This window comes from Oncorhynchus masou, chromosome 33 (genome assembly GCF_036934945.1).
Source record: "Oncorhynchus masou masou isolate Uvic2021 chromosome 33, UVic_Omas_1.1, whole genome shotgun sequence".
Taxonomy (NCBI): domain Eukaryota; kingdom Metazoa; phylum Chordata; class Actinopteri; order Salmoniformes; family Salmonidae; genus Oncorhynchus; species Oncorhynchus masou.
In genome coordinates this window covers 21,839,743-21,864,929 of record NC_088244.1, presented here as the reverse complement: position 1 = coordinate 21,864,929, position 25,187 = coordinate 21,839,743, and the positions used below count along the sequence as shown (strand labels likewise).

At 46.1% G+C, this 25,187-nt stretch overlaps 1 protein-coding gene across 2 annotated transcripts in view; it reads right to left on the bottom strand.

The window, feature by feature from the left end:
• Positions 1-1,772: 1,772 nt before the first annotated feature.
• LOC135528006 (nuclear receptor coactivator 3-like) overlaps positions 1,773-25,187 on the bottom strand; it is a 118,942-nt gene continuing 95,527 nt past the window's right edge. For both annotated transcript variants that reach the window (XM_064956756.1, XM_064956757.1), the window contains 18 exons: positions 18,311-18,411; positions 18,032-18,206; positions 13,688-13,870; positions 13,445-13,531; positions 13,099-13,239; positions 12,697-12,844; positions 11,609-12,141; positions 10,359-11,449; positions 10,049-10,166; positions 9,739-9,912; positions 9,356-9,586; positions 9,081-9,186; positions 8,430-8,928; positions 8,247-8,348; positions 7,867-8,101; positions 7,367-7,544; positions 7,075-7,267; positions 1,773-6,366 (listed from right to left, as the gene is read on the bottom strand). In XM_064956756.1, coding sequence (XP_064812828.1) covers positions 6,355-6,366; positions 7,075-7,267; positions 7,367-7,544; positions 7,867-8,101; positions 8,247-8,348; positions 8,430-8,928; positions 9,081-9,186; positions 9,356-9,586; positions 9,739-9,912; positions 10,049-10,166; positions 10,359-11,449; positions 11,609-12,141; positions 12,697-12,844; positions 13,099-13,239; positions 13,445-13,531; positions 13,688-13,870; positions 18,032-18,206; positions 18,311-18,411 — 4,307 coding nt within the window. In that variant the 3' untranslated portion in view covers positions 1,773-6,354. The remainder of the gene's footprint in view (positions 6,367-7,074; positions 7,268-7,366; positions 7,545-7,866; positions 8,102-8,246; positions 8,349-8,429; positions 8,929-9,080; positions 9,187-9,355; positions 9,587-9,738; positions 9,913-10,048; positions 10,167-10,358; positions 11,450-11,608; positions 12,142-12,696; positions 12,845-13,098; positions 13,240-13,444; positions 13,532-13,687; positions 13,871-18,031; positions 18,207-18,310; positions 18,412-25,187) is intronic.

Genomic DNA, 25,187 nt, shown 5'->3' with positions numbered 1-25,187 from the left:
TTCCATGATCTCGCCATCACGGTTGACAACTCCATTGTGTCCTCCTCCCAGAGCGCTAAGAACCTTGGCGTGATCCTGGACAACACCCTGTCGTTCTCAACCAACATCATGGCGGTGGCCCGTTCCTGTAGGTTCATGCTCTACAACATCCGCAGAGTACGACCCTGCCTCACACAGGAAGCGGCGCAGGTCCTAATCCAGGCACTTGTCATCTCCCGTCTGGATTACTGCAACTCGCTGGTGGCTGGGCTCCCTGCCTGTGCCATTAAACCCCTACAACTCATCCAGAACGCCGCAGCCCGTCTGGTGTTCAACCTTCCCAAGTTCTCTCACGTCACCCCGCTCCTCCGCTCTCTCCACTGGCTTCCAGTTGAAGCTCGCATCCGCTACAAGACCATGGTGCTTGCCTACGGAGCTGTGAGGGGAACGGCACCGCAGTACCTCCGGGCTCTGATCAGGCCCTACACCCAAACAAGGGCACTGCGTTTATCCACCTTTGGCCTGCTCGCCTCCCTACCACTGAGGAAGTACAGTTCCCGCTCAGCCCAGTCAAAACTGTTCGCTGCTCTGGCCCCCCAATGGTGGAACAAACTCCCTCACGACGCCAGGACAGCGGAGTCAATCACCACCTTCCGGAGACACCTGAAACCCCACCTCTTCAAGGAATACCTAGGATAGGATAAGTAATCCTTCTCACCCCCCCTTAATGATTTAGATGCACTATTGTAAAGTGGCTGTTCCACTGGATGTCAGAAGGTGAATTCACCAATTTGTAAGTCGCTCTGGATAAGAGCGTCTGCTAAATGACTTAAATGTAAATGTAAATGTAAATCAAGTTGTACAAATATCTCAAGGATGATCCATGGAAACAGGTTGCATCGGAGCACAATTTCAAGTCTCTTAGGGTCCTTAGGGTCCTGTGTGGCTCAGTCGGTAGAGCATGGCGCTTGCAACGCCAAGCGTCGTGGGTTCGTTTCCCACTGGGGCCACCCATATGCAAAAGTAGTGGCCCCAGCCGACTTGTAAGTCGCTTTGGACAAAAGCGTCTGCTAAATGGGATATTATTATTTTATTTATTATTCATAGCAAAGAGTCTGAATACTTATGTTAATAAGGTATTTCTGTTTTTTATTTGAAATACATTTGCTAAAATAAAAAATACAACTGTTTTTGCTTTGTCATTATGGGGTATTGTGCGACTGATGAGGGGAAAAATGTATTTAATCAATTTTAGAAAAAGTGTAACAAAATGTGGAAAAAGGAAAGGGGTCTGAATACTTTCTGAATCCACTATATTATGACAACCTTTTGTGATGTTTCTTTTCTTCGTTTTGGACTTCAGTTAAGTTTTTTTGGGCTGTTCTGGCACACACATTTTTTTCTGGAGGCAAGCCAAAGTTAGGAGACGAAGTCTACGCCCTTCGTCGGTGATTGGTCAACAGTACAGATTCAGAAGCAAGCAGATCCCCACACTCCAAACGACCTCAATGTTGCCACTTCTCCAGCCTCCTGTACCCGCCACCTTCCTCTCAAAACCTCATACAACCCCCTCCCTCGCAATCAGAGACCCCCTCACCTCCTCTCTCACCCTCTCACCTCTGGCTCCTATTTCACGCAGACCCCCAGTCTCCAGACATCATTTGTACCCAGATGACAAGTGTTCATCATCTCGTCCAGTGACTAAACCCCAGTTCACATCCCCTTCTCTCTGGCCAAGCTAACTCGGAACTTAGAAACTTTCACTCGCTATGAAAAACACAACACACACAATGTAATGTTTAAATAGAAATTTGTATTTACATCAATATTAACATCAAGAAACAAGTAAGAAAAAATGCAACAGTAATTTACATCCTGAAATTATGACTGTATATTTTCCCAAGCATTTTATATTTTCTTCCCCTCTCTTTTCATTTAAATCAAAGGATAAATCGAGAGGGATACTTTTTTTAAAGCAAAAGCAAGGAACATAGTTCTTTTGAATATTCGGTAGATCAATCTTTTTCAATATACTTCATCAAGACTGAAAATTCACTCTAGGCTATTCCAAGATGTTTCCAAAAAACAGCTTGAAGACATTCTCCATTGTGTTAAAAGATAGATCTTCAGAGTCCATGGGATAGTTTTGTATCACCACACAGGTTAGGTTAGTGCCACTAAAGAGCTTCTTCTCTGAGTGGTCAATCTCATGAAATAACCGTTTCCAGCACCACAACTTAGAACTGGCCATAGATTTTAAGATATAAAACAAAGAAACAAAAAAACAACAATCACAAACCAGATTAAAATCACTTCAGCAGAACCAGACCCATGTTAACTCTGTTTTGTAGGAATGGGAATACATAAATTCAAACATATTCTATGTAGGCTGTGCAGCCGAGAAATGCACACATGAATAGCTTACTTGCACCATCTAGGACCGGGTTCTAAGCACTGCAGAATGACAAAACACAAATCTTTGGATTGAGCACATCTTAAAAAGATTTCTCACAAAGCTTCACAGAAAATGTTACAAAATCAAGGAAAAATCAAGGTTCAACATAAAATCATGTAAAATGTCCCCAAATAACCTTCAAGGATCAGACAGAGAGAGGGAGGGAATCCAAATCACCATCTAGTGTAGCCCGACAGCCTCCCTAAATATGAGCTGACTTCAAAAAGTAAAGCCACAAATAGAACCAACCGCAGTGTTGAAGACCGTAACACAAAAACCTACATACAGTAAAACTGACCACCACAACCCAGCATCTGTGCCCAATCGAAGGGAAGAAAAGCAGTATTGATATTGCAATGGCTTTGGGTGGTCTTTAATAGCCTATCTGTGAGCACATAGTTGCTGCTAAGTAGCCTAGCCAATAACAGAGTATGGAATTATAAGGAATGGAACTAGAGCCATTGAACTCATAGGGCCCTATCTAAAAATATCAATCCACACACTGGTAAGAAACATGGACCCCCCTAAGTCTAACACAATCACATGTCACCTATTTTAGGCATCGTGTGTGTTTGTTTGCTCTTTTGAATTAAACATCTATTGATATAAAATGACAGGATCACACAAGCACCTCTAAATCTATGCAAATGCCTTTGAAAAAGAGAAATATATGATTTATAGATCACACATTTTAAAAAGTGCTTCTGAAAGAACAAAAGATGCAGTTGTAGCTTTCTGAGGCAAACTGAACCAAAGTTTTTCAGTTTTGATCAAAGAAAGACCCCCTTCCTTTTGTATTGAAAATAAAAGTTATTTTGACCTACGACAGAATAATAAAATTATACTTTAAATATCAAGCCTTACAATCTCTGCAAAACCAGTATGTGACCTACAAAAGCATATATTTATATATATATATATAATACATTTGAAGCGTATTTACATTTGTATTCACAGACAAAAGCAAAAATTCCAAACGAGACGAGTCACATCCTAATACTGCAGTACCATCGCTTTGAGTAAATGGTACTTCACTTTGCCCTCACAGGAGAACCAAGAGGAATGATTATTGCTAGAAATCTGCATAAACATACACTAAAATTGGGGGAAACCCTTTCTTTCACAGTGTGTGGATTACTTTAGGAATCAACTCATTCATTAACTGGCAACAAATCTCTATTCAGTGTTCCATGAGGTAACCAAGATGTAAATCTTACAAATTCCTCCTTAAAAATACAATATACACATTCGTTTTTAAAATGCTTATTTACATTCATGAATAGATGTATAAATATGAGGGTAACTGTGCACTCTGAAATAGGTCAGTACATTTTAAGGATCTACTTTAATAATCTGAACATTTTTCATCCACTAACATCCCCATAATCAACACACTGCAGAAGAAAGTGTTCTACAAAATCTGTGCTTACTGCCTTTCCATTGGTTAACCATTTAGAATAATGATCGTCACAGTAATCCATTTCTAATCATAATAGTCTCCATCCTCTGACAAACACAAAAATAAAATAAAAACTTAACAAGATTTGCTGTTATGCATTAATTCTTGGATAAAGGCCTCTATGACCAATAAATATTGCCACAATCATTTTGACGACAGCCTTTCCGTAAAGTGCAATCACAGCCAACTAGAATTAATTTCTGTCGTACCTTAACCCAGTCTCCTGCAGGTCCACTGTGTATGTATGCTGCCTCTTAATTACTTACAGCACCAGACAAAAGTTTGGACACACCTACTCATTCCAGGGGTTTTCTTTATTTTTACTATTTTCTATTTTGTAGAATAACAGTGAAATAACTCATATGGAATCATGTAGTAACCAAAAAAGTGTTAAACAAATCAAAGTATATTTTAGATTCTTCAAAGTAGACACCCTTTTCCTTGATGACAGCTTTGCACACTCTTGGCATTCTCTCAACCAGCTTCACCAACCTGGAATGCTTTTCCAACAATCTTGTAGGAATTTCCACATATGCTGAGCACTTGTAGGCTGCTTTTCTTTCACTCTGTGGTCCAACTCATCCCAAGCCATCTCAATTGGGTTGAGGTCGGGTGACTGTGGAGGCCAGGTCATCTGATGCAGCACTCAATCCCTCTCCTTCTTGGTCAAATAGCCCTTACACAGCCTGGAGGTGTGTTGGGTAGCCGTCCTGTTGAAAAATAGATGATAGTCCCACTAAGCGCAAATCAGATGGGATGACGTATCGCTGCAGAATGCTGTGGTAGCCATGTTGGTTAAGTGTACCTTGAATTCTAAATAAATCACTGACAGTATCACCAGCAAAGCACCCCACACCATCACACCTCCTCCTTTGGACTCATCAGACCAAAGGACAGATTTCCACCGGTCTAATGTCCATTGCTCGTGTTTATTGGCCCAAGCAAGTCTCTTATTTTTATTGGTATCCTTTAGTAGTGGTTTCTTTGCAGAAATTCGACCATGAACACCTGATTTATGCTGTCTCCTCTGAACAGTTGATGTTGAGATGTGTCTGTTACTTGAACTCTGTGAAGCATTTATTTGGGCTGCAATATCTGAGGCTGGTAACACTAATGAACTTGTCCTCTGCAGCAGAGGTAAGTCTGGATCTTCCTTTCCTGTCTGACCTAAAGGTTAAATCATAAAAGTAATGATGGACAGTCTTTTCTCTTTGCTTATTTTAACATAATATGGACTTGGTCTTTTACCAAATAGGAATATCTTCTGTATACCCCCTCTACCTTGTCACAACACAACTGATTGGTTCAAATGCATTAAGAAGGAAAGAAAGTTCACAAATGGACTTTAACAAAGCACACCTATTAATTGAAATGCATTCCAGGTGACTACATCATGAAGCTGGTTGAGAGAATGCAAATAGTGTGCAAAGCTGTCATCAACTCAAAGGGTTGCTAATTTGAAGAATCTCAAATAGAAAATACAATTTGATTTGTTTAACACTTTTTTTGGTTACTCCATGATTCAATATGTGTTATTTCATAGTTTTGATGTCTTCACTATTGTTCTACAATGCAGAAAATAGTGTTAAATAAAGAAAAACCCTGGAATGAGTAGATGTGTCCAAACTTGTGACTGGTGTTGTACTTCTGAATTGACTATATGCTATTGACTACATGTCTTCTCATCAGTATAGTAATATAGCTTATAGAGGTAGAAGTTGCCCCTAACCACAGATCTAGGATCAGGGTTCCCTAATCTTAATCATTAGGAGGATGTGAAAATAGCTGACCATGTATCAGTGATTACAATCAACTCCCACCTTCTCCAACAATGGACTATATATATCATTCATTAAGTGTGGATTCAGAGACTGGATGGGATGTATGGTCTGCATACACAGTGGTCCTCCAGGACCAGAACTAGGAAACACTGTCTTCTCTCATAGCGTTCCAAAGCAGAGAGAGATTTCCCACGGCCAGGGGTGAACTTGGCATGATGGTAGTCACATCCCACGAGAGAGAGGATGTCTTCTAATTTCGATCCGTCAGTATGTGTGTGTGTGTTTGTGTGTCACAGTGTGTCTTTAGATACATGGATGTTTTGGGGTGTGTGTGTTGGTGTGTGTCATAGCATGTCTCATGTACAAGAAGTGAGAGTAGAATAGTGTGCCCTCCGTCTATTTTCCTCCAGCTGTGAGACTGCCAACACTTGCCTCGAGTCCAGAGAGCAGCACCCCCAACTGGTGGGAGTAGAGTACCACACACACACACACACACACACACACACACACACACACACACACACACACACACACACACACACACACACACACACACACACACACACACACACACACACACACACACACACACACACACACACACACACACCACTGCACGCATCTCTATGAAAGGATCACAGTGAGTCTGTTCTGTTCCACCACACTTGTCTGTCTCAGGTTCAGCAATATTTCTGTAAGGAAGAGAGGTAATGGGGTTAGTTTGGAGACATTGTGTGTGTGAGTACATAAATATTGATAACACTCATGCTTACTGTACGTGCCAGCCAGGTCACCCATGATACAAGTCAGTTTTCGACATCCATCCATGTCTGAGGGCGCCAGGGGATGACATGGAAACCGGCCACTAGGAACAACAACTTTCAAGTAGGTTTGGGGTTTGCTAGGGCGTTGTGGACAGGGATGGTGGACTGGCATAAGCATCTGCTTCTGATTCCAAAGGTTGCAAGTTTGAGCTATAGAAAGTTGTTTTTGATATTTTGTTTTAAGCCTACCCCACACCGTAAGCATCTGCCTCTTATCCCAAAGATTGCAAGTTCAAATCCAGCTATAGAAAGTTGTTTCTGATATTTCTGTTTTAATGCTATACCAAACCTTAACCCTTACCTTAACAATTTGGAGTTAATGCCTAAACTTAACCTTAAACACTTAGAAATTAGATTTTTGGAACAACTTCGAAATTTGAGAATCGTGGATGAACGTCTAATTCTGACCTGAGACAGAGCTGATGGGTACGTTCATGCACACACACACCCACACACCCACACACACACACACACACACACACACACACACACACACACACACACACACACACACACACACACACACACACACACACACACACACACACACACACACCATTTAGAACAGCGGTGTACCTGATCAGGCCCCATCGGCATACGTCCCATCACCATGGGGTTCATCCCCATCTGCCCCATATGGCCCCCCCCTCCATTGGAAGGCATGCCCCCATTCATCATCATGCCCCCGTACTGTCCTGGGTTGCCCGTTTGGACAAACTGCTGCTGCCCCGGGTTGCCCTGTTGGGAAAACTGCTGCTGGGGGTACGAGCTGGAGAGACAGGGAGGGAAGGAGGTGGGTTAGTTGGGTACGAATGTTGTCACTGGTTGTTGTAGGTTATTTCTCTGTCCCTCCCTGCTACACACACACCTGTTACGGGCCATGCCTCCCTGCGACCAGCCCTTCATGTCAGTGCTCTGGTACATGGGTCCGCCCTGGGGATGCTGTTGCATCATGGGATTCTGAGGACCCAGGCGGCCTGACATCATGGTGCTGGGGGGACTGCTGCCCGCAGGGCCAAACGACGGGTCACCCTGCTGGGCCATACCTGAAGGAACATGTTACATAAGCAATGGCATGTGAACGCAAGCACGCAACCACACCCACACCCAATTAAGTGATAATGCCTTCAAAGCCAGGGTTTGGAGGATATTGGCACAGGTGATGTTAAGCACCGTGCCAATATATCCTCCAAACACCGGCTTTGAGGGCATTATCACTTTTATTCAACAGGTTACCAACATTGTCAAATAATGATAAATGTTCATTATAAACACACACACATTCCATGTCCCACTGTAAGTACAAAACTCACCACTAGGACGCAGAAACACTCTATGGCCCTTCAGGTCAAACAAACCCAAACTCACCGTAGTTTCCCCCGTAGCCAAACTGCTGGGGGCCCAGGTTGGGGCCTCCCATAGGGGTGTCCATGCCGGCGGGGGCGGTGACGTTGGGAGGGGGGCTGAACCCCCCTGCGGCAGCCACTGCTGCCGCCTGCTGCTGTTGCTGTTGCATTAGCATCATCATCCTCTGTCTCCTCATCTGCATGGTCACCATCTCCCTGCTACGCTGGGCCATCATCTGGGCATTCAGGAAGCCAGGCTGGGGACGGGGAATGGGTATAGTGAGTATGTGTGTATTTAGATTTATGTCTGTGTGTACTGTACAACAAGGAAAGGTTATGCCAAAGTGTCTCCCATATGCTAGTTTGTGTGTGTGTGTGTGTGGAGGAAAGGAGAGTGCCTACCTGTCCTCCCATGCTAGGCTGCATACCCGGCCTCAAGCCAGGGTTGCCTGCTCCAGGGTTCTCCATCTTCATGGCCATCCCCTGTCGAGTCTGACTCATAAACTGAGTGAGGGAGGAAAGAATAAGCTGTCAGCATAAAGTCCTGTGTGAGTTTATCAGTCTGTCTGTGTCTGTGTCTCCTACCTGTTGGCCCTGTAGTCTCTGCGCCAGCTGGAGCCTCATGGGTTTTGTGGCGCTCATCATCCTGGGTCTCATCATGTTAGCACGGGGGTGACCCATACCCCCCATGCCTCCCATCCCTGGGAAGCTGCCCCCTGGGCCCATCTGGGAGAGCATGGGGCCGAAGCCCCCCTGTTGGGGCTGGCCCTGCATAGGGCTCCCCCCGTAGGCTGACTGCATGGCCATTGAGGGGGGTCCGGGGTAGCCCTGGCCGTACAGAGGCTTCTGCTCCAGCACTATGGAAGGATCCTGGCCGGGGAAGGGCTCACCATGCTGCTCTGGCCCCTGGCCCTGGCTGACCAAGTCAGGGATGCCCAGGGCCCGGTCGATCTCCTCCAGTGCGATGCCGTCCGTGTTGTTGAGCAGAGAGTCCAGCTGGTCCAGCAGCGCCCGCTCATCACTCTGGCCCTCGCTGGTGGTGGGCGGAGCCAGGAGCTCATCCAGGGCGTTTCCAAACTGACGCCTGAAACACACGCACAGAGAACCGTTAATTGTATGACATAATGGCATTGGCTGCCAATTGTCCTGGTATAAATCGTATATTATTAAAACTATTATTTAGATATAAGAGCAGGGGTCAGTGCATTTTAATGGAGGGCAAGAGGGTTAGTTTACCTGATGTGGTTTCCCTCCATACCCATCACACTGTCAGACCAGGACGGAGACTGGTTGGGCTGGACCTGCTGACCGAACGGACTCATCCCCATCTCACCAGAACCTCCTGCACACGCACAACACACATTAACCAGATATTCTATCTCAGAATCAATACAGATTACATACACATATAGACATGTGCATACAGACCGACACAAGCAAGACATCCCAGCGATTACATCCGCCATCTTCATTTTATGGACTAACGCATACCCACACACACAGACACGTACCCATGTCCATTAGCTGTTGCTGCAGCATGGATCTGGTGCCAGGAACACTGTTGGACCTTCCAACCATGGGCCCTCCCATCATGCCTTTGGAGTTGTAGTCCATGCCAGGACGGCTCATGGAGGGGTGACCGGCTGAGCCCACGGGGCTGGCGCAGGAGCGGGGCATCCCCCAATCCCCTGACCCCCCCATGGGAGAGCGCTGAGAAACCCCCATGCCCCTGTTCATCGGCCCTGGGGGACACAAAACACACACAGATGAGCTCTTTTTTCAAAGCAGCAATGACACAGACTGAAACCCAGACTTAGATAGTAGGGGAAAGAGCAAGACAGAGGATAGACAAATGTCAGTGCATGAAAGAGAGTGAAATAACTAAATAAGTTACTTGTTCCAACGCCTCGCGGACAAACACCCATGTTCCCTGGGTATCCTTCTGGGCTTCCCATCATGTTCTCTTGTTTGATGAGCATGGGGCGCCTCCCCACCACTCCAGTCTTGGCGTCTGCTGACATGGCCCTCTGGAAGGGCCCTCGTGGGCCAGGGGCCATCCCCGAACTCCCTGAACACACACCCAGAGGGACACAGCAGATAGAACAGGTACATGTTAGTCTGGTGTCCAGATTCTCTGAGGAGGTTACTTTTTCAGCTAGGCCTAAAATGTTTTTCATCAACACGCTCAATGTGAACAGTCCTACCTTGCAGGTTCTCGTCGAGGCAACCCTGGGCCTTGTTCCCACCTCCTCCTCCCTGCTCGGAGTAGAACTCAGAGCCAGAACCCCTCAAACCTCCCAGGATGGACTCCAGGTTGTCCAACTGGGAAGAGATAGATACACATGTATCAGCAACAACACAGTATCACACAACCTACAGAGGTTAAGCACTTCATAGTAATGAAAATGTTCAAAGTGAAGGCCAATGGGCAATATGTTTATTAGTAGGTATACTCATGAAATTGTAATAATCTACCAGTAATGTAATGATCTGACCACCACACTGTGTGGTTACCTCATCAGGCGGCTCTGACTTGATCTTGCTCTCTGGATGTTCAGCTGTTGGGCCGGGTCCAGGGCCAGGGCCTCTGGGTGGGGGGCCGGCAGTGGCTCCTGGGGGCCCCTTTCCTTCCAGCTCCTCAGGCTTGGGTTTCACATCCACTGGCTCTTTAGTATCATCCTTGTTGAGGAGGTAGTGGAGGAGCGCGTGGGTCTTCTCCTTCTTGGGGCTGTGCTGCTCTTGCTTAGGCTCTGTCACTCCTCCTGCTCCTCCAGCCCCCACCTCCCCTGGGACTTCCTGGCCACCCAGGGTCATCTTGCCAGTGGCCTCGGCTGTGATCTTGGCCACCTCATCGGGTGTGTTGCTGTTCTGCAGCAGCTTGTGGAGGATCTTGTGCTTCTCCTGCAGCGACGCCGTGTAGTGGGCAGAGGCCAGAGCATTGGCCAGAGCCGTGCCCGACGCCTGGCCCTGATTGGTGGAGGCTGAGGAAGAGGAGGATACTCCAGTAGAGGAAGGGCTGGAAATGCTTCCTGTGGGGTCCTTAGTGTCGGACCCTGCTGGGGTGTTGCTGCTGCCTGGTGGGGGAGGTATAGAGGGCAAGGCGGAGCCAGTTCCCCCTAACCCCAGCTCCTCAGTGGGGGAGGTCAGCAGCTGCAGCAGCTTCTTATGGCCCTTACCGTCTGGGACTCTCCGGGTGGGTTCTGAGCTCACCCCAGCCTCGATGGCCCCCTCTCTCGGCTCCTTGCTGTCTGCCGGGGCCTGGCTGTCCAACCTGTCTCCGGAGCTCTCGGACTGGTGGTGTGGGTGGTGGTGATGGTGTTGGTGGAGTGGGTGCACGCTGGGCGCAGGACCCAGGCCTCCTGTTGGGCTTTTGGAGTCATCCGGGCCGGATTTGGCAGGGTGACTGGGCTGGGTGGACTGAGAGGAGGAGTGGACGCTGGGGGAGCTGTCTGGTTTGTTGGCCGGGGAGGGGGAGGTGAGGGTGGAGGGGAGGGAGCTCCCGACCCCCTCGCTGATGGCCTGCAGGGCGTTGAGGGAGCTGCTGGAGAAAGAGGTGCTACCTCCTCCTCCTCCTCCTCCATGAGGGCCCATGGGGGAGTGCATGTCTGGGACAGAAACAAAACACACTGTTAGAAACTGTACTACAACTTCTACAAACAAAAAACATTTAAAAAAAATGCAAAAACCTAAGATTGATCATGTTGTGTTTTATGAAGCACAGCAAAACTATGCAAAGTTATAGTGTACCCCCCTGATTGACGTACCTCCAGGTGAGTACTGACTGGCACCCATCTTGGGGCTGCCTCGGTTTCGGGGGGACATCAGGAGCCCCTGCTGGGGGCCAATCATCCGGGGACTCCCCAAGGGGCTGTTCATACCCCCCAGTCCGTACCCTCCACTGCTCTGGAAGGGGGGCTGCTGATGATGCTGCTGGGGGTGCTGATGTTGCTGCATGCCAGGGTGGTTCCCTGGACCTGTGTGGTTCATCTGATGACCCATCTGATTCATTTGGTTCATCTGGCCCATCTGGTTCATCTGATTCATCTGCATCATTCTGTTGCCCATGCCTCCCCTGCCGCCACCAGCACCTCCATTCCCTCCGTACATTGAACCCCCTCCCATCTGTCCCATGTGGCTCTGTTCGTTCATGGGCCCGTAGCCCCGGTTCATACCCCCCATACCTCCACCAGGGGGCATGTTCATCTGGGCGTTGGGGTTGGGGCCCCCCATGCCCTGCTGCCTCATAGGCCCTGGCATCATGCCCCCGCCCTGGGCAGAGCGATAGCCATGCTGCTCCCTGGAAGAGAGGATGAGGAGGTGAGAAGGAGCAGGAGGAGAAAAGAGCATGTGAGAGAAGTAAGGTTATTATGACATCCTTGGCGCTCTACTCTTGGTAACGCTCAGATCCAGTCTACCAGAAGAGTCTCTTGAATAGTCAGAAGATGGAACTGAAGTACATACACACTGAAGAAAGTCATTTAAAGAATAAACAAAGATGTTCATGGGAAAAGACTATCTATTCACAATGAGAACGAGGTGCTCTTCAATTCACTACACAACCTTACTTCTTCCAAGTGTTTTTTGAGACTTGTCAAGCACAATAATTGTATATATTCCTTTTACTGAGAATGGAACAAAACCACCAGGTGGCCTGTGGGCATTCTCCACTGTGTGAAGCATCTATACAAGCCTTCAGAGCTATCTGCCAAGCATAGGGAGGATGTTGTGGATATCAGAAGGCATCAGTTCCCTCAGCTGTGTGTGTGTCTGTGTGTGTGTACTCTGTGTCTTGTAAAGGTAGCAAGAATGTGTATAACTTGTTTTCTACCTCAGAAGGTGTGTGTGTGTGTACCTCTGTAGCAGGTGGGTGGATATGAAGCCCTGGGCCTCGTTGCTCATGGGGTGGCGATACAGCTTACTCTTGGTCTGGGCCGTGACAGGGGTGCCGTCCGAGAGAGAAAAACGGTACAGGGGGGTCTCAGCGTGACCCTGTAGGAAAGCTGTTGGGCCAAGGACAAGGGGGAAATACAACGGGTTCATATCAAGATATGGAAGTGAAATATATATCAAAGAAGAGGTATAGGGTTGGTGGTAATCATGACAGAAATGTCTCTTAGTGATGCCATTCATGCGTGTTTTTGGACAGGTATGTGTGTTCTGGAACAGGTTTGTGTGTTTTGGGACAGGTACCATATGCATGTGCGACTGCGTATAACAGGTGTGTGTATTGGTACAGGTGTGTGTGTGGGCGTACCCTCGTGATAATGGCGTTTGTGGGACCAGGGTTGTCCGTCACTGTGCTGTAGGAACATCTGGATACAGCGCCTCAGCAGATCCTCCCAGCCAGGACGCATTGACGCACGCAGCGAGTTCTGGTCTATCTGGATCAGCTTACCTGGAGGGAAGAAGAGGAGCTGGAGATTGTGGAGCATAGATAGTATATACCTATTGAAAGATATTGTGCAAGTTTTTTGTAAATGTATATACCTATTTAAGGATATTGTACCATTTTTGTACACACACGGCTTCATTAAATCAAACTCTGCAACCAGGTTTGCAACACAAGTCAAAAACATCAATTGTGCTCTGGTCAGTCTCACCTGAGAGCTCGTGCCGGGTGTTGAAGCTCTCTGTTCTCTCTACAGCAGTCACACGACGGGCCACACAGATCATACACGACTGCAGGTCTAAGGAAGAAGGGAAATAGTTTAGCTACACATGCACATTAAGTTTGGGTTTGTGTGTGTGTGTGTGTGTATGATATTGTGTGTGTGTTGTGTGTTTTGTGTGTAAGATTGTGTGTGTGTTTGTCGCAGTCTGTCTGTGTGTGCGGGTGTCCGTACCTTCCCCCTCTTCGATCATGGCCTTGGGCTGGGTCAAGGCGAAGCATTGCATGGTCTCGTAGCGCGGCCCTCCTGAACCCTCCTCCACAGGTCCGTGGGTGTGGCCAAACTTGACCAGCATGCGACAGGTGAAGGTGTGGCTCTTCTGACGTGGCGCCTCCCCACCCCAGGACACCCCATTAACTGTGGAGGACGAGACACACACATCAATATACATGTAGTACATACAAATATTTTAACAAGGAGTCTCATTGAGACCAATGTCTCTTTTACAAGGGAGCCTTGCAGGCATACAATTTACAAAATACTATAGAATACAAACACGGTGCCATCAGAAAGTATTCACACCCTTTGACTTATTCCACACACAGCCAGAATTCAAAATGGATTCAATAGATTTTTTTCTCTCTCACCCATCTACACACAATACTCCATACAACTGACTAGGTATCCCCCTTCCCTTTCAATAATGATAAAGTGAAAACATGTTTTTAGAAATTTTAGCAAATGTTTAATTTACATAAGGATTCATACCCCTGAGTCAATATTTTGTAGAAGCACCTTTGGCAGCGATTACAGTTGTGAGTCTTTCTGGGTAAGTCCACTGTAGATTTGGCCTTGTGTTTTAGGTTATTGTCCTGCTGAAAGGTAAATTCATCTCCCAGTGTCTGGTGGAAAACAGACCGAACAATCTTTTCCTCTAGGATTTTGCCTGTGCTTAACGCCATTCCATTTCTTTTTATCCTGAAGAACTCCCCAGTCCTTAATGATTAAAAGCATAACCATAACATGATGCAGCCACCACCATGCTTGAAAATATGGAGAGTGGTACTCAGTAATATATTGCATTGGATTTGCCCCAAACATAACACTTTATATTCAGGACAAAACGTTAATTGCTTGCCACATTTTTTTCAGTATTACTTTAGAGCCTTATTTGCAAACAGGACGCATGTTTTGGAATATTTGTATTCTGTACAGGCTTCCTTCTTTTCACTCTGCCAATTAGGTTAGTACTACAATGTTGTTGATCCATCCTCCGTTTTTCTCCTATCACAGCCATTAAACTCTGTTTAAAAGTCCCCATTAGTCACCAAAGTCACCAGTGCTGACCTGTTGCAACCTCTGCAAACACTGCAATTATTATTATTATTACTTGACCCATCTGGTCATCTATGAACATATGAACATCTTAGCCATGTTCTGTTATAATCTCAACCCGGCACAGCCAGAAGAGGCCTGGCCACCCCTCAGAGCCTGGTTCCTCTCTAGGTTTCTTCCTAGGTTCTGGCCTTTCTAGGGAGTTTTTCCTAGCCATCGTGCTTCTACATCTGCATTTGCTGTTTGGGGTTTTAGGCTGGGTTTCTGTATAGCACTTTGTGACATCGGCTGATGTAAAAAGGGCTTTATAAATACAATTGATTGATTGATTGATTGGGCTTATGGTGAAATCCCTGAGCGGTTTCCTTCCTCTCCGAGCAACTGAGTTAGGAAGGACACCTGTATATTTGTAGTGCCTGGGTGTATTGATACACCATCTAAGGTGTCATTAATAAATTCACCATGCTCAAAGGGATATTCAATGTTAATTTAAAATTCAATGTTCCAATATGTGCCCTTTGCGAGGCATTGGAAAACCTCTCTGGTCTTTGTCGTTGAATCTATGTTTGAAATTCACTGCTCAACTGGGGGACCTTACAGATAATTGTATGTGTGGGGTACAGAGATGTCAACACTATTATTGCACACAGAATGAGTCCATGCAACTTATTATGTGACTTGTTATGCAAATTTTACCCCTGAACTTATTTAGCCTTTCCGAAAGGGGTTGAATACTTATTGACTCAACACATTTCAGCTTAAAATCTTTTACTAATTGTAAAAATGTTGAAAAACATAATTCCACTTTGACATTATGGGGTATTGTGTGGTCAGTGACCAAAAATTATTTTGCAATATAATGAATTTCATATTAATACGGCTGTAACACAATTAAATGTGGAAAAAGTCAAGGGGTGTGAATATTTTCTGAAGGCACTGTATACAAAATGACCAAAACACTCAAGAAAAACAATCGCATTCCTCATTAAAGAGAGGCATCAGTACATCCAGTTATAGGATGGGACACGGATAGAGAGCCCCAGACCTAAAGTATGTACAGTATACTGACAAACTCTGTGTGTGTCAGTATACGCACAAACATATTTAGTCAGTGTCACACATAACATTATATCATTTAGCTAACACGCTTATCCGGAGCGACTTGCAGTCGGAGAATACAACAAGGACACATGGCACAACCAGAGACAAACATGATATGAGATTCATTCAAGAAAGATGCATTGTGTAATCTTCTAAATCGTTCAAATATCGGGACACCAACACACACACACAACACACGTGACAGATGAATCAGCCCTGCTTGCTAGAGTATTACTACTTTCCTTCTTAAATCTAAAAGCAGAAGTATCCCATCTCGATCTGATTCCTGGCTAAATGGACCATGGGATTAATGGAGCTGAAGTGTCGATTTCCAATATCCCTGCAGCCCTGTGCAGCTGCCGGGGGCAGGAGGGGAGCAGAGCAGCCAGGTAGGCAGGTACACCCAGCCATCTATCCTGATTTGGGCCCTGACTCTTCATCAGAGCACAGCCACCCAGAGGGTCACCTTCACAAGAAAGGCTATGGGGTGGGGGAGGGGTGCTCAACTAAACTTCAAAGAGAGAGATCCTACTGTAGGCCCTGTGAAAATATTTTTAGCATCCATCCTACATGCTCTCTTGTCTGACACAAACATAATTAAAAAGGTGTTAAAATAGCACAGGTTCCATTACATGGCCTCTCTCCTATTCAGTCATGTGAGATCAAAGATTAAGACATGAGAGAGGAAGGTTTGGAACAGGGCCCCAGTCTCCCCCAAGGTTTGTCTGAAGCCTTATCAGGGACAAGGTCCTCCAGTCTGTCTGAAGCCTTATCAGGGACAAAGTCCTCCAGTCTGTCTGAAGCCTTATCAGGGACAAAGTCCTCCAGTCTGTCTGAAGCCTTATCAGGGACAAGGTCTTCCAGTCTGTCTGAAGCCTTATCAGGGACAAGGTCCTCCAGTCTGTCTGAAGCCTTATCAGGGACAAAGTCATCCAGTCTGTCTGAAGCCTTATCAGGGACAAAGTCCTCCAGTCTGTCTGAAGCCTTATCAGGGACAAAGTCCTCCAGTCTGTCTGAAGCCTTATCAGGGACAAAGTCCTCCAGTCTGTCTGAAGCCTTATCAGGGACAAAGTCATCTAGTCTGTCTGAAGCCTTATTAGCGACCAAGGCCTCTAGTCTGTCTGAAGCCTTATTAGCGACCAAGGCCTCCAGTCTGTCTGATGCCTTATCAGGGACCAAGCCCTCCAGTCTGTATGTTTCTGACAGGGCAGGTGAAGGGAGGGAACATGTGTCTGTACAGAGAAGGGGCCCTAGGGCATGGGGGTTTCTAACTGATACTGAGAGATGATTTAACAAGGTCTTAGAGCGTTAGGATCCTTTCTCCAGTCTGATGGAGACAACAACACCGCCTGGCCGTGAGGCCCGGCATTTCCCCTCAGACACAATTAACCAGCACTTAGTCTGGACAGAGGGGTCGATTCAGGGTGAAAACACACACGCACAAGAAACAAAAACATCCCACCCCCTATACACACACAGGGGATTGTGTAAGTGAGAGAAAATGTGTGTGTGTGTGTGTGTGTGTGTGTGTGTGTGTGTGTGTGTGTGTGTGTGTGTGAAGCCCCAGTTGAGTGGTCAGTGGTCATCTCACAGCAATGTGCAGAGAGAGCGTATTTCATTCACAGGGTCAGAGATAATGATGGGGGAGAGGTGCAGGGAGGAGAGAGAATACAAAAGAAATATAGAGAAAGGGAAAGCAAAAGCAAAAGAAAGAAACTAGAGTCCTACCAACCACATTATTCAACACTAAGTTAAGTATAAAAATAGACAAGAGAATAGGTGAAAAAGACAGGAAGTACAAAACACAGAGAGAGAGATGATGACACTTTGGAGCCGCTGCCACTGCTGGGGAGTAAAATCGGGGAGCAGGTTCAGCTGAGCACCCGTATCCATAATTAATCAGCTTTATAAATAGACACAGACACACAGAGAATGAAAGCTGGGGAAGTGCAGAGGTGCATTATTCAGTAGTGAGTAGTTTCCAGATGGCTGCCATGATATCTGAATATAACACAGGCCTGTTTTACACTGTCTGGCCCACTGAGTGTGACTGACAGCTCTGCCACGCTCTGTCTGCTTAGCACTAGCTCTCTGTGTGTGAGCAGGTTTGTCACAGTATGTGTGTGTGTGTGTGTGTGGTACCATTGGTCTTGGGCAGGTTCTTGTGGAACTCCTCCCTGTCATCCTCATGGAGGATGTTGTAGACGGAAGTGTTGATGAGCTCCTCCTGTTTGTACTGCAGGTACTGGGTCACGTTGTCAGACACAAACACTATGCTGCCCTCCCGGTTCACCACAAACAGAAAACCATCCAGGGCCTGAGGAAAAAGGAAAAACACATGAACAGTCAATAAGGCCAATAAGAGGCCAGAGTCAGCACAGCCAGCCAATCAAAGAGGAAATTAGTGACCTTTGATCTCACCTGAAGCAGAAGCGGCCCGAGGTGGTCTTTGTCTATGACCCCCTGTCCCGTGGAGGACACGTCCGACTTCTGTACATCGTCATCATTGGAGGACGCTTTGCCTGAACGGAGGAGACAGTACAGTCAGATATGCCTGACTCTACAATCAAGTACACAGTAACAAATCAAATCAAATGATTATTATTCACATTTATCACATGGGCAGGTGTAGACCTTAAAGTGAAATGCTTACTTACAAGCCCTTAACCAACAATGCAGTTTTAAGAAAATACCCTCCAAAATGTAAGTGATAAGAATAACAAATAATTAAAGAGCAGCAGTAAATAACAATAGCGGGGCAATATACAGGGGGAACCGGTACAGAGTCAACGTGTCAATGTGTCAATGTGCGGGGGCTCCGGTGTCGAGGTAATTGAGGTAATTACGTACATGTAGGTAGAGTTATTAAAGTGACAATGCATAGGTAATAACAGAGAGTAGCAGCAAGATGGGTGGGGGGGGGGCATTTGATTAGCTGTTCAGGAGTCTTATGGCTTGGGGGTAGAAGCTGTTTAGAAGCCTCTTGGACCTAGACTTGGCGCTCCAATACCGCTTGACGTGCGGAAGCTGAGAGAACATTCTATGACTAGGGTGTTTGGAGTCGTTGACAATTTTTAGGGCCTTCCTCTGACACCACCTGGTATAGAGGTCCTGGATGGCAGGAAGCTGGGCCCTGCTGATGTACTGGGCCATTTGCAGTACCCTCTGTAGTGCCTTGCGGTCGGAGGCAGAGCAGTTGCTATATCAGGTAGTGATGCAACTGGTCAGGATGCTCTCGATGGTGCAGCTGTAAAACATTTTGAGGATTTGAGGACCCATGCCACATTTTTTCAGTCTCCTGAGGGGGAATAGGTTTTGTTGTGCCTTCTTCATGACTGTCTAAGTTTGCTTAGACCATGGTAGTTTGTTGGTGATATGGACGCCAAGGAACTTGAAGCTTTCAACCTGCTTCACTACAGCCCCGTCGATGAGAATGGGGCCGTGCTCCGTCCTCCTTTTCCTGTAGTCCACATTCATCTTCTTTGTCTTGATCACATTGAGGAAGAGGTTGTTGTCCTGGCACCACACGGTCAGGTCTCTGACCTCCTCCCTATAGGCTGTCTCATCGTTGTCAGTGATCAGGCCTACCACTGTTGTGTCATCAGCAAACTTAATGATGGTGTTGGAGTCGTGCCTGTCATGAGTGAACAGGGAGTACAGGAGGGTACTGAGCACGCACCCCTGAGGGGCCCTTGTGTTGAGGATCAGTGTGGTGGATGTGTTGTTACCTACCCTTACCACCTGGGGGTGGCCCGTCAGGAAGTCCAGGATCCAGTTGCAGAGGGAGGTGTTTTGTGCCCGTGTCCTTAGCTTTGTGATGAGCTTTGAGCGAACTATGGTGTTGAACGATGAGCTGTAGTCAATGAGTAGCATTCTCACATAGGTGTTCCTTTTGTCCAGGTGGGAAATGGCAGTGTTACTACATACTCCCTTGACACCAATTCTGACTGACCTCCAGGCATTGACCTGAAAATTACCTGACTACGTCAGACTCATTCTGAACAAGTTGTAATCTGCCAGGATACTTGTTTTCTTCCCTTGACATGCGCACTTGTGTAAGCATAAACACACATGCACAACGGAACATCCAATTAGGATTTATGCTAGGATCACTTAAGGGTCCAAGCAAAATACCAGCCTTAGTAAAGTTGAACATTTACTTCTAGGCCTTGGACTCTACAGCACTCACCAGTTTTCTTCCCAGAAGTCCATAGGTCATCCCTGTAGACTGCCCAAAACTAGTGCCTTACAGCTGTAAACTTATCATATAGTTATCAACTTAGAATAGTGCCTAAGCAACACACCAAGTAGGAAAACCCTAGATATGGCATTAGAGACAATGCCATGATAGTCATTTTGCCAGAACATATATATATAGAATACAGTCCATTTAGATGATTTTTGTGTGAGAACTATATTTTGTATATATTTTGTTTATGCTTTCATTCCTTTTCGGTTCAGTTTCTTTGACACTTAGGAAGTGATAGAGCCATTAACAAAGTCCCCATACAACCATGACTTAGTGCCACAACACCGCTCATTGGGGAATGAATGTAAGTATATATATTTCATGAGTGTGTGTGCATTGTTAACATCTGCCTAAGTTACTGCCCAGATCTTCCAGTCTGGACGATGACCAGACTACGGGTCCGGAACGGCGACCCCAAATCCGGACACCCGCAGTCCATCCTTGTGGCGGCATGCCCCGCTGTCAGGGAGCCTACCAAGGTAAACCACCAGAGGTGGGGGGGGGCGCAAAGGCGATCACCAACCAGGACATCCCCTGGCCCTCCCAGGGGTACTTTGTAGCTTCTAGGGAACCTACTAAGGTACATCACCAGAAGGGACCGCAACGGCGATCACCAACTGGACATCAACTGCCATCCATGTGGTGGACTGCTCCGCTTTCAGAAAAGCATACCAAGTTCAACCACCAGAGGGGACTACAATGATGATCTACAAAAAGGACATCATGTGTTCATGATTTTATGTTGATTTGTAACTTTCAGGTCAAACAAGACCCAAACCACCAGGGGGGGTATGTCATGACGTTGGCCTCTTTGGCTATAGCAAGCTCACCCCCCTCTCCCTGCCTCCCCCTTGCCTCCTTCAACTAGGTTGCTGCAGTCAGAGAGACGTCGTAAATTCCTGAGAAGACCCTGCCACATGGCCACACAGCAAAGAGAGAGTAGATTTTCATGGAGAACAAAGGAAATCCTTCCACCTCACAGAACTTGAGGTACGAACAAATTTCATGTTCCGGAGAAAGTATAAAAGATCGGTGAAGAATCCAGCTACGAACTGGTCCGTTTGTCACAACTTGGGAAGCTCATGGGAGACGGTGTGGCCACATTACCATAACGCTGTTTATATAATAGCCTCAGATATGAGTTTTACATCTAATTGTTGTATAAGATGAATGAGTGAGTATGATACTGTTTGTATAATTGTGTAATATGATTTTGGACTGTTTAATGAAGAAAGTTACAATTCCCTTTTGATTTGAACTAAATCAGAGGACCGCCCCTGAGCCCAGTTAGGATCAGACCTCCGGGGACAGCCCCTTTTCTGCCATTCCGAATAAAACCCAACTTTGAGAAATTATCAGCAGACCGAGCTTACCTCAATTACGAAATGGCTAAAGGCTGCAGACCATGTTTTTCTCCATTCGGAGGACAAGGGTTGTAAGACTATTGCTGAATCTTTTAACCATACCACGTGGTTAAACTCTTAGACTATCGATACCGACAGCATAAGAACAAGTCTTTGATATGAATTACTAGTCTGCAGCTAGGAATTCGGTATCATTGTCCACGAAGAACGACAACCGCCGAAACAACCATTCTATAATGAATGTCACTCTGAACAATCCCCTCTAACCTCAACCGAGAGAGTGAGGGAGAGAGACAAACAATTCTACAAAAGAAATTAACTTTTCACCAGCGATCAAGACGACACACTGAGCGTAAATATATATATTGATTGCAATTGTTCCCGAATGAGTGAGCGTTCATGTGCAACGGATTAGCATTTCAATTGTTATAATTATCACTCTGTAGTGACTTCTTAGTCGACCCCCACTTCCCCCTTTGTCTAACAAGCCACCATGCCGGTTTAGCCCACTAGGGCACATTCTCATATCATTTCATGTAACCACATGTACCTTGTTTGTTTATGCATGTCCGTGAATTACTTAGTTAGTAATAAATAAATGATTTAAGACAATTGATGTATGGATGACTCATAGTGAAGACTGGGTTTGTGCAGATAACCAATAATTTATGACGTTAGGAATGAGACTAACATGAGGTAAAGTAAATAATTAATTAATTTGAAGACTAATTGATCAGATAAAATATCTGAAAAGTTATTTTAGGAAATGATAACTTTGTAATCTGAATATTTTTCCTTGGTGCCCCGACTTCCTAGTTAATTAGTTACGTGATTAATCAGTCTAATCGTGTAATAACTAATTACAGAGAATTTTTGATAAAAACTATCAGTCTTCAGTTAATGATAGTAAAGACACGACAGTTAATGATAGTATCACACTCAGACAGGGAGCGGTTGAAAATGTCAGTGAAGACACTTGCCAGTTGGTCAGCGCATGATCGGAGTACACATCCTGGTTATCCGTCTGGCCCTGCGGCCTTGTGAATGTTGACCTGTTTAAAGGTCTTACTCACATCGGCTGCGGAGAGCGTGATCACACAGTTGTCCGGAACAGCTGATGGTCTCATGCATGTTTCAGTGCTACTTGCCTCGAAGCGAGCATAGAAGTTATTTAGCTTGTCTGGTAGGCTTGAGTCACTGGGCAGCTCTCGGCTGTGCTTCCCTTTGTAGTCTGTAATAGTTTGCAAGCAGTGCCACATCCGACGAGCATCGGAGCCGGTGTAGTACGACTCGATCTTAGTCCTGTATTGACGCTTTGCCTGTTTGATGGTTCGTTGTAGGGCATGTGGGATTTATAATTTGTAAGTCGCTCTGGATAAGAGCGTCTGCTAAATGACTTAAATGTAAATGTAAATTTATTATAAGCTTCCAGGTTAGAGTCCCACTCCTTGAAAGCGGCAGCTCTACACTTTAGCTCAGTGCGAATGTTGGCTTGGCTTCTGGTTGGGGTATGTACGTACAGTCACTGTGGGGATGACGTCCTCGATGCACTTATTGATAAAGCCAGTGACTGATGTGTTGTACTCCTCAATGCCAACGGAAGAATCCCGGAACATATTCCAGTCTGTGCTTCCAAAACAGTCCTGTAGTTTATCATTCTGCTTCATCTGACCACTTTTTATAGACCGAGTCACTGGTGCTTCCTGCTTCAATTTTTGCTTGTAAGCAGGAATCAGGAGGATAGAGTTATGGTCAGATTTGCCAAATGGAGGGTGAGCTTTGAACACGTCTCTGTGTGTGGAGTAAAGGTGGTCTAGATTTTTTCCCCCTCTGGTTGCACACTTAACATGCTGATAGAAATTAGGTAAAAGTGATTTAAGTTTTCCTGCATTAAAGTCCCTGGCCACTAGGAGTGCCGCCTCTGGATGAACGTTTTCCTGTTTGCTTATGTTGGAACACAGCTCATTGAGTGCGGTTTGAGTGCCAGCCTCGATCTGTGGTGGTATGTAAGACAGCTATGAATAATACAGATGAAAAATCTCTAGGTAGATAGTATCACGAGATACAGCTTATCACGAGATACTCCACCTCTACCTCAGGCGAGCAAAACCTTGAGACTTCCTTAGATATCATGCACCAGCTATTGTTTACAAATATGTGTAGGTCAGGTCTCCGCCCCGTGTCTTACCATAGGCTGCTGTTCTGTCCTGCCGATAGAGTGTATAAACCGCTTGCTGTATGTTCTTAATGTTGTTGTTCAACCACGACTCGGTGAAACATAAGATATGACAGTTTTTAATGTCCCGTTGGTAGGATATACGTGCTTTCAGTTCGTCCCATTTATTTTCCAGCGATTGAACGTTAGCTAGCAGAACGGAAGGCAAGGGCAGATTAGCCACTCGTCGCCTGATCCTCACAAGGCATCCTAATCTCTTTCCGCGGAACCTACGTTTCCCTTTCCAGTGAATCACGGGGATCTGGGCCTGATCGGGTGTCTGTAGTATATCCCTCGCATCCGACTCATTGATGAAGAACTCCTCGTCCAATCTGAGGTGAGTAATCTCAGTTTTGATGTCCAGAAGCTCTTTTCGGGTCATAAGAGACGGTAGCAGCAACATTATGTACAAAACAAATTACGAACAATGTGAAAAAACAAACAAAATAGCATTGTGTAGTCTAGAGTGATTTTCTAGGTTAGCTGGCCAGCTATTGTCGTTCTTTTAACGTAGCTAGCCAGCTAGCCCCCGAATAGCAGCACTGTAGAAACTATTACAGTACAACGGTTTGATTTGTTTGATCGTAGCTAGCTAGCTACATAGCCGTCTTTGTATCTAAGACAATTGTGTAGCCTAGAGCGATTTTCTAGGTTAGCTAGCCAGCTATTGTCGTTCTTTTAAGGTAACGTAACGCAATCAACCTGCTAGCTAGCCAGCTAGCCCCCGAATAGCAGCACTGTAGAAACTACTACACTCGACGGAACGACTTGATTAGTGTAGTGTCAACATCGCAGCCACTACCAGCTAGCCTACAAAGTCAACAACGCAGCCACTGCCAGCTAGCCTACTCCAGCAGTACTGTAGCATTTCAATCATTTTAGTCAATAAGATTCTTGCTACGTAAGCTTAACTTTCTGAACATTCGAGACGTGTAGTCCACTTGTCATTCCAATCTCCTTTGCATTAGCGTAGCCTCTTCTGTAGCCTGTCAACTATGTGTCTATCTATCCCTGTTCTCTCCTCTCTGCACAGACCATACAAACGCTCCACACCGCGTGGCCGCGGCCACCCTAATCTGGTGGTCCCAGCGCGCACGACCCACGTGGAGTTCCAGGTCTCCGGTAGCCTCTGGAACTGCCGATCTGCGGCCAACAAGGCAGAGTTCATTTCAGCCTATGCCTCCCTCCAGTCCCTCGACTTCTTGGCACTGACGGAAACATGGATCACCACAGATAACACTGCTACTCCTACTGCTCTCTCTTCGTCCGCCCACGTGTTCTCGCACACCCCGAGAGCTTCTGGTCAGCGGGGTGGTGGCACCGGGATCCTCATCTCTCCCAAGTGGTCATTCTCTCTCTCTCCCCTTACCCATCTGTCTATCGCCTCCTTTGAATTCCATGCTGTCACAGTTACCAGCCCTTTCAAGCTTAACATCCTTATCATTTATCGCCCTCCAGGTTCCCTCGGAG